Genomic DNA, 15,995 nt, shown 5'->3' on the forward strand with positions numbered 1-15,995 from the left:
AAATGTATGACAAGTGGAAAAGCAGTGAAATCCTAACACACGCTAAGTTGGTGTCTTCTTCATTCACACAGTGGAAATTGAGTAAAGAAAAAAAAATGCAGCCCGTCAGAACTGTACCAGCAGCTGTACAGATGTTCCCCACTGATCCTCACTCACCTGTGAATCATGTTGTGGGAGTGTAAGTAGGCCAGACCTTGCAGTGCACCATGGGTAATAGCAGCAATTTCCACTTCCTGGAGAGGTTTCTTGTGAACTTGTGAAATAAGGCACGCACACACATACAAAAAAAGAATGTCTGGTTAGATAATCAGTCAGTTGCGAGAAGCAAACCAACTGCGCTGAAGCAAGTCAAGTTGATGCACGCTGCGTGCTCGCATAAAAGAGAAGAGGCTTACCCTCCAGCAGGTCGGAAGCAGATCCTAAACAATACTCCATGACGAGCTAAAAAAGAAACAGAACATGAAAATGTGTTACTTCGTCCACAACAACAACTGTTGTCATAAATCAACAGGGAGTATTTCATGGCAGGAGAAAAAGTACATAGTCTGAGGGAATAAACTCGGGTGTTTTAGGATTCCAACCCATTTCCTTCGGCAGTTGGCTGAGTGCTATCACAGGCCACTTTAACGTCACACAATTTAAGCACAAATGCTAATAATGTAACTACAGTAAATGACTTCCTCAGAGTCACAGATTGCTGAAGATGTAAACAAGTAAACAAAATTCAGAAATTAACATTTTTGATGCACCTTTAAATGCTAACTCTCTTTTACCATATGTGTTTAAATGTAATGATTCTGCCGAGTTTACTCCCTTAACTAAAACTAAATACTTAAATTAACGATGAGCAGTAAAGACACGGGAGCAAATGACTGTCAATGCTAAAGAGAAGCAGCTACTTCAGTACAAAATTCACTTGTCATTTAACTGAGAAGGAAAAACAGCAATAATGAGCGTCACATACACAAATGCTTGCTACATTTCCCTAAAAATGTATCAAGACTCATTTTAAAATTTCAGGATTACCACAAAAAAAAAAAAAGACAAAAGCTGGAAAATACAAACTTGTTCAATAAAGGCAGGAGTCCAGTTAGCCTTTGATTACTAATTGGCACACACAGGAATGCAGCACTGAAGACGCAGCTCTGCTTTAGTACTTGGCGTCATTTGCACCCGTGTCTGCCCCTCTGATCGCTAATGGGGTAAACTCAACAGGAAATGATGTTGAATTAAAAAGAATCAAGTAAAGGAAAGTGAACATTTAACGACATGGCAATAAAAGTACATTTCTGAATTTTGTTTACATCTAAATATGCACTAGTACATATTTCCTGAATGCTAAATAAGAACACGACTTAATTGAACAATTGGATCATTTTGAATTACGACTGTACCGTTTATTTGTGAAACTGGTTGGAATGAAAACCCGAAGCCACAGCGGTACACCAAAGCACTGAAGTCAGGATCCCCTGCCTTAGTAGATTGTACTCTCCATTTAGGGTACTTTGTTTACAGCTCATCAAAATATCCTACATGTTTTAAAAACAAAGGATCATTGGTTCTACAGCTTAAGATGACCAATTAATACGAAATAAGACTGACAGGGCACGCAGCGTGCCAAAAAAGGGTCAAAATAGACCCAATAAGGCACAACACCGATGTGCATTTAAAGACTCTGCAGTAGTTGAGTCTGCAGCTCGATTCTTTAAACATTAGGCCCCGAGTCCACGAATATCTATTTTACTTACAATCCTGACAGTACATTTTTACAACTCAAACAATTCATGGAGGACTGGGGTGCTGGGTTTTTGAACCTCTAACACGCTACCTGCTCCTACTCGGAATCACAACGCAGCACTGTGTTGCCAAGAGAGGTGCCACCTACCCATGCTGTGTGCTCCCGGAGATAGCAGCCTCTGTACTCGATAGTGTTTGGATGGCGCAGCTTTTGAAGAAATTTCACCTCTTTGATGATGTCCTGCCATTTCTGTAGAAGATGACCGGTTATTGAAAGACCTGAAGCAGTGACACAAAGTTTAAAGCTCCTAAATAAAGTGGATTACAGATGGAATTATGTACCTCATTGGACTGCTTCCCACTGTAGGACATCTTTTTGATGGCAACGACTTCATTGTTGCGGATATCCCGGGCCTGAGATTAACAGTAAAAAAAAAAAAAAAGATGAGGCATTAATGAGATTACAAAAGTACAGACAACAGAGGGGCCACAGGAGAGATAAGTAGATCCTGTGGTGACAGGGTGGGGCAAGACAAACAGAACAACAACAACAAAAAAAAGTTTGGTACACATACAAAGTAGACTGCGCCAAAGCTACCATGCCCGATCTCTCGCAGGTCAGCAAAGAGCTTCTCTGGGTCATCGCGGTAAAAAAGTTCAGCCACTTCTGGGTCCTTCAGGCTTCCCGCCCGCGCATTTGACGGCATGGCGGGGGATGCCCCCTATAGCAGGGGGTGAGAATGGCACTTGTGCAAGGGGTGGGGGGGGGCCTGCAGAACAAACAAGAGAGAGAAAGATGAAGGACATTAGTGGCAGCCCCTCCATATCAGTTTGGGTACTGCCACTTGCCTGTTAAGAGTTTAAACAGTCGGCCACTTCCTAAACATCCTGTTTTTCTTGCTTCGAGTTCCTTTTTCAGCTTCCTGTTTAGAAGTCAAACTTTCTTATTTTGCTGCCATGTATGAAAAAAAAAAAAAATCTGGAAGCTATCCAGCACAAGGCGAAAAACTGGAAGCAGTCTTTCCCTGGGGGGTGTGTGTGCACGCACATGCACACACTCTCACAGATCAAACGATCTGGGTTACTGCCGCCTGATTTTCAAGGCGTGCACACCTCCTGAGTAGCAACTACGAGGTGCCTGGAAATGACTGCATGGGCTCCAAGAGGAAACCCCAATTCCATGAGAAAGTCGGCTACAATGTCCCAGATTTGTCGACTTGATGCCCAAATCAGATCAAGGAGAGCCCAGGCTACTTCGAGACAAAAAAAAAAAAGGATGTTGAGACCAGAAAATGCGAAGTGCAACTTGCTACGCCAACCCCTTGACAAACCAATTATCTAAAACAAAACAATGTGTATCGTACAAGAGCATGCGTCTATTTCGCATTTTCTTTGGGTATTTGTTGCACGTTTGCTCACCTCTAAAACTTTTGATATTAATGGTGGCAGCTGTGAATACCATGCCAGTTTAAAAAGACACCACGCGTGGCACCAAAGGCCATTTTAATGTCTAAAGCCACCTTTACACTGCAGCAATTCAAGAACCGATACCTGTCTGCTTTATGCACGTTTGGGTGTGGAGTTCCAACGCATTCAAAAGTAAAATCTTGAGGGCCGCACTTTGTTTACTCGGCTCGGTTTCCACACCTTGTCAAACTGCTTCAGGTAATAAGATGACAGCCAAAAAATGAAACACTGGAGCGTTAATCAATGCTTGCATATTAAGAGCACCATGCTGAAACATCTCGTCACCCGATGTTTAAAAGCTGATAGCTGTGGCACACACTGTACTAGGCCACTTGTCATAAGGAACACGCATGATGGCTGAAACCATATCAGGCAGGAAAGTGAGCTACAAGGAGTTTTCAGCATTGGCTTTTGTGTTCCCAATGCCCAGAAGTCACCAATACAGCCATCTAGTGAGGCCACTGTGAACCAAGGAGCTTTATCAATCACAACCCTAGAAACCGTCAGGGGAACCGGCTGTTTAGAGAGGCTGAAGCTGCACAGAACACCAACACAACATACCGGGACCTGTCTATCGGACAAAATGGTAATCAAGCCTAGAGCAAAACAGTTATGGTGGCAAGCACTACGACCACGAGGTGGGCAACTTTCCAGCTGATCTCCAGTGCCAGACACTAAGAAAACGTCTTCCGTCAGACACACAGAGACGCCCATTACCACCTTCACCCACTTGCTCTATTGTGTCAATAAAGGTCCTTTTGAAATGAACAGAGTGCACCAAGCTGGGTGCAATGCCTGCTGTTGGGACATAACAAAGCCATCTTTGATAAGTTACTTTACAAAGGAGCCAGCGGTGCCCCCACCCGCCCCCTCGACAAATGGGACAAGCAGCGTGACCAGTAACACTCATGTGAGGACACCGAATGTAAAAGCCGAAGCGAAAGAAGTAGCCACCCCTTGTCCGACAGAGACAATCTGCCCATATCCATCGGCAACAATGCACAGAAGCAGCTGTGTTCTACAACGCACCCTTGCTTTCACACTCCTCATTCGTTGAGGGCCTGACTGTGGGTGCTTTGATCCAAAAGCTCACCCCAAACTCCACATTACTCTCTGTCTACCACCCCAAACTCACCAGGCCCTACATTAAATGGACTCCTCCTGCCCATCCATCTTCAGTGTGACTGTCAACCAGCACATACCCACATGGCTCACATGCCCTAATCCCCATAGATCACAGTTTACTGGTCAGTATCACCTATCCCACCCAACACCAACGTCTCTTACTTTGTCTCTGGCACTCAACCACCTGCCTGACATATTCCACTGATGACAGCTCCTTTGGCCTCCTCTTAATTTCTTCTCTGTGTGTGCCAGCATTTTGTAATTTGTAAAGTGGGTGATTGAATTTTACCTATGAACTTGTTACAGCACTGCGGGCCTGCACTTGGTAAAGGGGGGATATTCAAAAACACGCTGAACTGAACCGAACCGAAACACATCAAGTTGTCTCACACTTTGACCCAGATACTGCCCCCTTGGTTTGCAAGCCCATCGATTCTCCTGTACCTCGTTTTTTTCTACAGAGATGCCCAACACTTCCTCAGTTTATCGCAAAGGTGACGCTCACTGGTTGGACTGTTTCAATCCTATGCTGGCTCCTTTGTATTTACCCAACTCCCTCAACTAACTGCCCCTGAATTAGCCAGGCAGGGCTTCTTTACAAAGAGTTGAGGAAATGCGAAACAAATGATCAAGACATGTAGCTGAAGCAGATATCTTGACAACCTAAGAGCTACTTGGATGAGATACTGGAACTGCTAAACAAATGAGCCTGATGGACTTTGTCAAATATCTTAATGCTCAATGTTTACCAAACGCCCCTAATGGCCGAGTACTGGCCCAATTCTCTTCTCATCCAAGTCTTATGTCATCTTGTGATATAACCAGAACTGGGAAGATAAAGGGACCACTAGTGCAAATGACTTCCTCCCTTTGGCTCTGCTCTCTGCAGACTTCAGCTCAAACTCGCTGGGATGGCAACTTCTAAGAACTACTCAAACACCCGCTTCTTCCTACTGACATTGGCATCCCGAACCATGCCCCATTATTTCATGGCCAGTTTTTATTCCCAAACCAGACCTCAGCCTTTACGCATCTGCCTGCCACACTCCCCAGTTTGGTCCTCAGTTGACCCACTTCTCTACATGCCTTAATCTTAACTCTGAGATTTTTTCTTCCTGGAACCCGCTTCTATCACTTTTTCCATTATTTGTCACAAGGTCCCCAAACCTCACCCTCTATCCCTTGTTGCCCCCACCCGTTTGCCTGCTTGCTTCACCGCCATCTGGTTCTTTATTGCTCATTTCTCCTCTCATTCAAGTCTTTTGATGTGTCCTGATTTTGGAAACTGAAGCGAACGCCCTAACAAATTACTCTGTCTGGGACGGCTTATCTATTAGTTAAACAAACAAGCTCGGTGGACTGAATGTTGTCCTCCTGTTTATAAGTTTTCTCATGTTTTTATTTCTGGGTATTTCTCTTCTCCTCTGCCCTCAGCTGACTTCCAGCTCAAACTTGTTTTTGGTTGGCACACTCTTCTGAGGTGTCCTCCATTGTTCTAATTCTCTTACTGGCATCTTCTCTGGGCCGAACCCCTTCCATATTTCATGACCTCCACATTCTCACCATCCTTTAACCACTTTCAGAACGATGGCTTAATGTGTCTACGCACAAGCCTGAGCTCATCTTTTACCCATTTCCTTGCCATGCTCCTCAGGTGCCCCACTTCTCTCCATATCCTAACCTTAATTTTTTTTGCCTGGAACTCACTTCCTGACATTTTTCCATCTGTCACCATAAGGTCCCAAAACCTCCCTCTCTCTACCTCATTACCGATTTCTCCTCTCATTCAAGTCTTGTGGTAGACTCAGAACTTGGAAACCAAAGAGACAGCGCTAGTAAGGCCACCAGGGCGATGATAAACGACTCTCTGTCTGGATGGTTCTCTTTGGTTCTGCCCTCTACGGACTCCAGCTCTAACTTGTTAGTCTGGCACACTCTTCTGATGGCTCCTCAACTGTCCCACTTCTCCTAGTGACATTTGCTATGGACTCTTTCCTCCCACGTTATTCCAAGGCCTAAACAATCACACAATCCTTTTAACCATTTTCTAAACCAGACTTTATCCCCCGACCTTGCCCAATTGTTCGCGATGCTGTCCTACTTCTCTACATGCCCCAATATTAACGCTGTGAAGGGTTTTTTCCTGGAAGCCACTTGATCCTGTCCTCCAACCTCTCTCTGCCTTACTGCTCTAGACTTTGGCTACCCCCTGTTTGCCTGCTAGGTATAACCACACAGTTCTTCACTTCTCCTTTTCTCTTCTCATCCAAGTCTTAAGTCATGTTGTGAAATGCCAGGAACTTAGAACTTGAAAAGAAAGCAGGTGAGCCCACCAGGGCCCTCACAAATGAACCTCTGTTTGGGTCTTTCTCTTTTATATGACTTCAGCTCAAACTTGTTTGGCTGGCACTCCTCTGATGGCTCCTCACTTGTCCATATTTTCCTACTGGAATTTGCTCTGGACACCCCCTCCCCACCCCATTTAAAAGTCTTACCACCATCCTAACCATTTTCCAAAACAGTTTTTATCCCCAAACCTGACCACAGCCCGTATGCATTTGCTTGCCATGCTCCTCAGTTGCCCCACTTCTTTTCATGCCCTAATCTTAATGCGGTGTTGGTTTTGACCCCCTGGAACCCACTTCCTCCCGTAACTCGGTGCAGGGTCCCCAAATCAAACTCTCTCTCCCCCTCAATACCCCTGACTTCTGCTCTCATCTGTTTGCCTGCGTGCCACACCCCACGACGATTCCTTTTTTGCCCATTTCTCTTCTCACCCATGTCTTGTGATGTGCCCAGAAGTTACAAACTGAAGACAAAGCAAGTGACACCCCACAAATGACCGTTCCCATCTATCTGTCTGGGACAGCCTTCCCTTCAGCTAAAGAAATGACCCTGGTGGACTGAATGGCCTCCTCTCATTTTTTTTTTTTGTTTTATATCTTTTGCTGTGCCCTCCACGGAGTTCAGCTCAAACTTGCCTGGTTGGCACAATCTTCTATGGCTCTTCAACTGTCCCACTTCTTTACTGGTAATTGCTCTGGACCCTTTCACCCCCCTTATTCCACGGTCTTGCCATCCTTTTCTATGCCCAAACCTGACCTCAGCCCTTGCCCATCTGCTTGCCATGCCCCTCAGCTGCCCCCACTTCCCCACAAGTCCTAATCTTGACGTTTTTTTTTTGTTTTTTTTTTCCTGAATCCCACTTCCTCTCGTTTTTCCGTCCGTCGCCACAAGGCCCCCAAACCGCACTCTCTCTCTGGTTGCCCCCGACTTCTGCTCCCACCTGTTTGCCTGCTTGGCACACCCCCAGATGGTTCTTCATTTGCCTCACTTCTCCAGTTGTCCTAGTCTTCCGCGGGCTCGTGCACTGCCCAGCTAACCCACTTTCCTTCTCCTCGATCGCATACCCGGCACTGACAACATGACCGTCTGTCTTCCTTGAAGCCCCCCAAGCCCGACTTCAGCTCGTACCCTTTTTGCCAATCCCATTCCCCGAATGGCTTTTCATTTGCTCCGTTCCTTCTTAACGGACCGTCACTTTAGCCGCCAGCTCTTCGCTTTTCCCGGTCTCAACACCCCACCCGACCCGGCGTCTCGTCATCTAAACCGGGGCCCGACTTCGCCCCACTTCCCCTCTCGCGGCTGGCCGCCCCCTCGCTTGCCCCCCAGCTCTCGTCAGCTCGCCCTCCCTTCTGACCCCCCGAGTTCCTCACCTGCCCGCCGTCCCTCGCCGTCGGAGTGGGCGCCACTCGGCGAGCTCAACCTCTGCTGCCCATTTCTGCTCGCGCCATGGGCCTCGTCTCTTTTTCTCTCTCCCGCCTGTCCGTCCGTCCGCCGTCTTTGTCGGATATCTCTCTCTCGCTCGCTCTCTCTCTCTCTCTTCACGAATGGCGGAGGGGGGGACCGTCACCGTTTATTGTTGTTTCGCCGTTAGACTCACTCCCCCGTCGGCGGTACAAATCCTCGCGGGTGGGCTGCCCGGCATGCCGCGTTTGTTCGGCCTCGTTCCCCTCCTGCCCTGGTACGGTCTCCTCGTTTCTGTTCGTCCCAACGTCTCGCCTTTTTTTCTTCTCCCCCTCTCTCTCTCTCGCCCCCTCCTTTTTTTTTTTTTTTTTTTTTTTTGTTCAGTAATTCAAGATGGCTGGCCGGGCGGGAGCCGGAAGTAAAGGTCACGGGAGGTAACTTCCGGGAAGGTCCTGAAAAATAAAATACACGTGGCTCAGATTCGGGCGCCATGTTGGGCAGGTCATTGAGCCTATACGATTACAGCGGTTACTTCGTCGCGAGCGTTAAGGGCGAAGTTTACTTAAATTCTTGGCTCTAACTTTGGTTGACATTTTCCTCTATTAACAAATGTTGTAAGAAGGTTCAGAAAATCAACTGGAATTGACTGGATTAAAAACTAAACACAGACTATTCCTGCATTTTAGGGTCATTTTCAAAGTTTTTAGGGTCACCAGTTGCGCTAACCGTTTAAAATGATTGAAATCTAAATAATCAGCTCCAGGGTACTCCAGAAAAAATGTTGATTACAACTGCAACAAAGCAAAAACCAAGACTGAATGGAGTTGTTGCCAAAAATAAGAGAATATCATCAGAATGCTTAGCGTATGAACCAAAGACTGAGAAGCGATGATGCCTATCACCAGGAGCTCAGAATTAATGCTATTCAAGGTTTAAATCCATAAGTTTGGACGGCAAGCAGAAGCATTTCATGGTGTTTTATAGTGGATCCTTTACGATGTGATGCATAGAGGCGCACATCCATAGCAACTCGTCAACCAAATGCAAAGACTCTACAATTGTTATAATGTGCTATTTTTGCCAAATTTTTGTCGCCTTCCCTTCAAGGTCTGAGTACATGTTGTGCATGAAATACGGATGTTTTTGACCATGAGGACTATGATTTTCACAGCTTATATTATGCAATATTTACAATATGTCGGCTCTTAAAATGAAGCAGCTAATCTCTGAAATTGAATTGACTAAACCAGAGCTACAAGGTGAGAGAAAACAAATGAGCAAAATGTCTTCAGAACGTTCAGGTAAAATGTTTGGCGTTACTGTGTCCTTAGCTAAAAAATCAAAAGGTTGTGAACAACAACAACATTTATTTCTATAGCACATTTTCATACAAAAAGTCGCTCAAAGTGCTTTACATACTGAAGAAAAGAAAAATAAAAGACAAAATAAGAAATTAAAATAAGACAACATTAGTTAACATAGAAAAGGAGTAAGGTCGGATGGCCAGGGTGGACAGAAAAAACAAAAAAAAAAACTCCAGACGGCTGGAGAAAAAAAATAAAATCTGCAGGGATTCCAGACCAAGAGACCACCCGACCAGTCGCCTCTGGGCATTCTACCTCACATAAATGAAATAGTCTTCTTTGTATTTAGGGTTCTCACCGAGTCACTTGATGTTGATGGTCATACAGACTTCTGGCTTTTAATCCATCCATCATTGTTGGAACATCACGGTGCTTTGAGTAGATGGTGGCGGTGCAAGCCACCACCAAAAGGACACCGGAAAAGGAAACAGAAGAGAGAGTAGGGGTTAGTGCAGAACAAAGAAGAAAGAATTTGTATTGGGAAAGTGGCACTGGGCAGTCAATCCTGATTTAAGAATTCTTCATGGTGCCAGTGACCATAAATAGTCACAGTATGGCAGCGCTAATGGACTTGGGGCCTGCAGAAAATGATGTCAATTATTATAACTTTTATTGAATTTATTTAAAACATGCGACATTCCATGCATTCAAGTCAAACCTAACAAAACTGAATTCAATTCAAACCCAGGATGGGGAGCCTGCACTGGTACAACAACTGAAACAATTCGGGATCCCGCTTGGCAACCCCCCCAGGCAGACGCACAGTCCAGTCCCACCCTCCAGAAATGACCCTCTGTCTGCCGCAGCCAGGTGTTACGTGGGCGACCCCGTGGCCTGGTCCAGCCACTCAGGTCCTCAACAATGAAGATCTTACGAGCCGGATCACCCTCGGGGAAACACGCCACATGGCTGTAGTGCCGTAACTGACGCTCCCTCACAATGCAGGTCATGTGCCTCATTCGGGACTCCATGAGCAACACAAAGCCGAACCAACGGTACCCAAGAATTTTCTGGAGAGACACAGTACCAAAGGAGTCCAGTCTTCGTCTCAGGTCACTGGATAGTGGCCATGTCTCACAGACAGAGCACCAGGACTCTAAAGACTTGGACCTTTGTCCTTTGCAGATATCAGGAGCGTCACACACCCCTCTCTCTGCAGACAGACACACTGCTGAGGGCCGTGCCCAAGAGGTCATTAAAGGCCTGGCTGTTGGTTTTTTATCAGGATGCTCACAAGCCCAGACACTCAGACTCCTCACTCATTCTCTCGAGCGCCCCAATCAGAGTCTCCATTGACTCCATGAAGATCACAACATCGTCAGCAAAGTCAAGATCCGTGAATCTCTCTTCACCAACAGATGCCCCACAGTCGCTGGACCCCATGACCCTGTCCAGCACCCAGTCCATACAAGCATTGAACAGAGTAGGAGCAGAACGCACCACTGATGAACCCCAGAATCAACTGGAAAAAACACAGAGGTCCTGTCTTCTGTAGTCGGCACAGCACTCACAGTACCAGTGGACAGGCCGGTCATGATATCCAACAACCTCAAGGGGATCCTGCGAACCCTCGGTGTGTCCCACAGGGCAGCTCGATCAACTGAGTCAAACACTTTATGAAAATCGACAAAGGCTGCAAAGAAACTCTGCCGACATTCGCGTTTGTGCTCCATGAGAACCCTCAGTGCCAGGATGCGGTCGATGGTCGACTTCTTAGGTGTACAAATCGACCCCCAGAGTTTATTATTTATTATTAAGAACAATTAGTGGTTCATTTTATTTGACACACTCTATTAATTTTATTAATTATTATTCACTTTATTGTTGATTATTCCGCGAATCACCTGGGACTATGTGATGTGTGATGTCATTGGGACATTTCCCATTCCGGAGTATCCAATATTAGGATTCCTGTGTTGGTGTGAATTACGTTATTTTTATTTGTCTATTGCTGGTTACAAACTAATATGTTTCATGTTAAAAGGCTAAGCGTTTTAAATTTCACAACTGGTCATCTGCCTCTTCTGTTGTCTTGACCACCTCACTTTTCCTGACCAACATTTTGTGCTGACAAGACAGTAAAAGATTTTAATGAAAAAGCAGCAGAACTAAAGCATTCACAACCTTAGATGACTTCTTTTGTGACACACTGGCTGAAATAATGAAAAATGTGACATCACCAGAGTGCCACTAACACAGACTTGCATCCTGGTAAACAAAATGGTGGTGGCTTATAAAATCCAAAATGGTGTGACAATCTCTTCATAAAAGATGTCAAGTCAAGTGGCTTTATTGTCATAACATCCACACAGAGCAGCGTCCCCAGGAGCTCACCTGTCGGTCCCCTCGTCTCCTGGCTTGTTAGTTTGCTCAGCCCCATGTTGTCGCCCCACTTACCTCTTCGTCAGTCTGCTCAGCTCCTCGTTTGTTGGGCCAATCAGCTCCTCTTTTAGGACTTTGTACTCTGCTGGGCTATTTTGGGGTTATGGCAGGTGGGAGTTGGGGTCTGGCCGAGGATTCATATTCATTGCATGTAAAAATTTCTTTGCTGTTTCTCTAAAATTTTTTTGTGTCTGTCAATTGACTTGATACTGCGGTGAGCTGGCACCCTGCCCAGGGTTTACTTCCTGCCTTGTGCCCTGTGTTGGCTGGGATTGGCTCCAGCAGACCCCCGTGACCCTGTAGTTAGGATATAGCAGGTTGGATAAGAGATGGATGGATGGAATAGACTGAGTGTGAGATTTTCACCTTCCGTCAGATACAACACCTGTGGTAGAAGTGAAGATGGGCTTTTTTGCCAGACTACACATTTGCTAGGAATTTCCTTTGGTGTTCCATCCACACATATAACAGAAGGAAATACAATGAACGCCATCCCAACATTAAATAGAGCAACAGTGAATAAATATACAGTGCAACAAAACACTGTTATATAAAGAGAACTGGACGTGCAGCACCAGTACCTCTAGCAGATACTGTACGGGGCCTTTTTTGATGGTCCCAGTTACGGGGGCTGAGGAGCAGTAACAATTCTCCATCGTTGTGCTGTGGACTCAGAGCAGTCAATTTGAATTTACTTTCTGTTTTCCAGGAATGCCGAGTAGAATGAAAAATGTGCAACTCACTGCTGCCAACTACTGTTCACAGAGCAGAATCACTCCAGAGAATTCTCTTCTTCCTCTGTATGTTGTGAATCTGGTAACCAAGGAAACTTGGAATATTCCAGGATCCTGGATGGGAAGGGAAATGAGGAGGGGTGACGAGGTGAGGGCCAAGCGGCTGCTAGATGCTTCAAGGCGAAGCAAAGCTGAAAGAAATTCTGGAACGGCAACTGCAAATAAAACATGAACTCATTTCTGTATTATCTATATCTATTATTTATTATTTATTTAGTATATTACATTTCTATTGACTATATTTATGTAAGTAGATTGCAAATAGGAGCCCAACTGCAGGTCTGACATTGTGGTCAGCAGCACAGGAGCGCCGCAGGGGACTGGACTTTCTCCGGTCCTGTTCAGCCAACAAACATCAGACTTCCAATACAACTTGGAGTCCTGCCACGTGCAAAGGTTCGCTGACGACACTGCTATGGTGGGCTGCATCAGGAGTGGGCAGGAGGAGGAGTACAGGAAGCTAATCAAGGACTTTGTTAAATGGTGCGACTCAAACCACTTACACCTGAACACCAGCAAGACCAAGGAGCTGGTGGTGGAATTTAGGAGGCCCAGGCCCCTCATGGACCCCGTGATCATCAGAGGTGACTGTGCAGAGGGTGCAGACCTAGAAATACCTGGGAGTGCAGCTGGATGACAAACTGGACTGGACTGCCAATACTGATGCCCTGTGTGAGAGGACAGAGCCGACTATACTTCATTAGAAGGCTGGTGTCCTTCAACATCTGCAATAAGATGCTGCAGATGTTCTACCAGATGGTTGTGGTCAGCGCCCTCTTCTACTTGGTGGTGTGCTGGGGAGGCAGCATAAAGAAGAAGGACACCTCACGCCTGGACAAACTGGTGAGGAAGGCAGGCTCTATTGTAGGCACAGAACTGGACAGTTTGACATCCGTGGCAGAGCGACGGGCGCTGAGCAGACTCCTGTCAATCATGGAGAATCCACTGAACAGGATCATCTCCAGACAGAGGAGCAGCTTTAGAGACAGACTGCTGTCACCGTCCTGCTCCACTGACAGACTGAGGAGACCCCACACTATGTGACTCGGGGGGTAAACGTTAACATCATACAAAGTTATTGTCTGTTATACCTGCATTGTTATCACTCTGAAATTTAATATTGTTATTATCAGTATGCTGCTGCTGGAGTATGGGAATTTCCCCTTGGGATTAATAAAGTATCTATCTATCTATCTATCTATCTATCTATCTATCTATCTATCTATCTATCTATCTATCTATCTATCTATCTATCTACATTGATTCAATGTTCATATTGCTAACTACACGTCAATATTGCTGCTACTTCTTTGTCTTTTCTTGTTTGTGTTTTAATTTTCATTTTATTTTTAATTTATTTGCACTTCTTGCTGTTACACTGTAAACCCTGAGCTTCGCAGTTTCGTCTATCTGTATATTTGTATGTGGTAGAGATGACAATAAAGTTCTCACATTCTCGGAGCCACTTCAGTTAAGTTGAGGGTTGCAGGTCCAGGCCTTGACCGCTAGCACTGGGCGGCTCGTCCTGAGTTTCACGTGTACTCATCTAGTTAGCACCGCACCGCACCGCACCCAAAACACCCGTCTGTAAACTGGCCTGCTGATGGGCTGGCACCCCATCCAGTGCTGGTTCACACTCTGTGCCCAACTGCTTCCTAAACAGACTCCTGGACTGGATTAAGTGTGAAGATGTGGATGGATGAATGGCTTTTGTTAACTACTTAGATGAGACAGAGCAGCAGCACAGTGCAGCTACAGTAATTATTTTCTAAGATCTAAGCATACATACAGTAGCTGCCATTAATCACTCTCTGCTATTTCATTGGCTGGAAATTTACATTGGGCTCTCCGCCACTATCCTTGCGTGATTTACTTCATTTTTTATTAAATCAATTTCGGTACATGCAGAAATGTGCTGACAGTACTGTGTCATTATATACAGAAGTTAAATATGGTGTCCTGCAGGGCTCAGTACTCGGAGTGCCGCTGTTTTCACTTGATATGCTTCCATTACAAACTACCAGTACAAAACATAACCTTCATTTCACTCGTATGCAGGGGATACCCAGCTGAAGTGACTGCTTCGCTTTCTGCATGCTTTATTGTTTTGTACATTTAATTTTAAATTGATACATTTGCCGTTTTTGCTTATCGATCTACTCCCAGTAACCCAAATGACAAAGTGAAAGATGTTTTTAGAAAGGTCTAAAAATTTATTAAAAATCCAGAATTGAATTCTCTCATTTCTCTCGTTCCTAGAAGTCTTCAGACCCTTTGCTGTGGCCCTCCAAATTGTGCTCAGGAACATCCCATTTGCTTTCATTCTCCTTGAGACAGTTCTAGAACTTGATTGGCGTCCACTTGTGGCCCACTGAATGGACTGGATGTCATTTAGAAAGTTACACGTGGACCTGTGTAAAGAAGAAAGTCAGGACAAAAGCCAGCCATGAAGCCCAAGGAACTCCCAGCAGATCTTTTGGTAATCAAACTGTGATGAAGCACAGATCAGGGCAAGGGGATCAATGCATTTCTAAAGCTTTAAGTGTTCCAGGCAGCCCAGTGGCCTCGAGAATTGTGAAATGGAAGACTGCTGGAATCACCAGGATCTGCAGAAGTCACCTGATGAGACAGGAGAACCTGTTGGCTTGATCTCAGTAGAACTCCATCAATCCGGAATTTATGGCAGTCTGGATAGACGGAGGCCACTCTTGAGTAAAAGGCATGGATTCTGAAAACATGAGGAAAAAAAAGATTCTCTGGTCCAATAAGGAAAAATTAGAAATGTACTGGCAGAACTTCAAATGCTGCGTGTGGCCAAGACCAGGCACTGCTCTTCATCCGCCTAATGCCACCCCAATGCTATGGTAGGTGAGGGACAGGGACAGCGGAGACTGGTCAGAACTGAGGTAAGTTTGAATGCAGCCAAATACAGAGCAGTCCTTCAAGAAAATCTTCCTCAGAGTGCATGTCTTCTCAAATTGAGGTGATGGTTCAATGGCCTGAAGCATACAGCCAAGACAACGCTCCTTGAGTGGCCCGGCCAAAGCCCACCCCACAGAACATGTGTGGAGAGACCTGAGGATGGCTTTCTAAGGGGGGATGAGAGGATCTGCTAAAAAGAATGGAATAAACTGCCCAAATCCAAGTGTGCCACGCTTGTAGAGACTTACCAAGAAGAGTCCAAGTTGGAATTGCTGCCAAAGGGGCTTCTACAATGTAGTGAATGAGTGGTCTCAGTACTTAGATAGATAGATAGATAGATAGATAGATAGATAGATAGATAGATAGATATGAAAGGCACTATATAATAGATAGATAGATAGATAGATAGATAGATAGATATGAAAGGCACTATATAATAGATAGATAGATAGATAGA

The 15,995-nt window shown here is 45.3% G+C and overlaps 1 protein-coding gene across 3 annotated transcripts in view; it reads right to left on the reverse strand.

Annotated features, from left to right (window-relative positions):
* Positions 1-8,434, reverse strand: part of taok2a (TAO kinase 2a) — a 43,244-nt gene extending 34,810 nt beyond the window's left edge. Inside the window, exons 1-6 of one of the 3 annotated variants that reach the window (XM_039764874.1) lie at positions 8,046-8,429; positions 2,313-2,507; positions 2,080-2,151; positions 1,886-1,987; positions 396-441; positions 157-253 (exon numbers count right to left, since the gene is read on the reverse strand). In XM_039764874.1, the coding sequence (XP_039620808.1) occupies positions 157-253; positions 396-441; positions 1,886-1,987; positions 2,080-2,151; positions 2,313-2,444 (449 nt within the window). In that variant the 5' untranslated portion in view covers positions 2,445-2,507; positions 8,046-8,429. Of the gene's footprint in view, positions 1-156; positions 254-395; positions 442-1,885; positions 1,988-2,079; positions 2,152-2,312; positions 2,508-8,045 lie in introns of all 3 variants that reach the window. The other 2 variants (XM_039764873.1, XM_039764872.1) reach the window with 2 other exon arrangements.
* Between the last annotated feature and the right edge of the window lie 7,561 nt (positions 8,435-15,995).

The sequence above is a fragment of the Polypterus senegalus genome, chromosome 10 (genome assembly GCF_016835505.1).
Source record: "Polypterus senegalus isolate Bchr_013 chromosome 10, ASM1683550v1, whole genome shotgun sequence".
NCBI classification, from domain to species: domain Eukaryota; kingdom Metazoa; phylum Chordata; class Cladistia; order Polypteriformes; family Polypteridae; genus Polypterus; species Polypterus senegalus.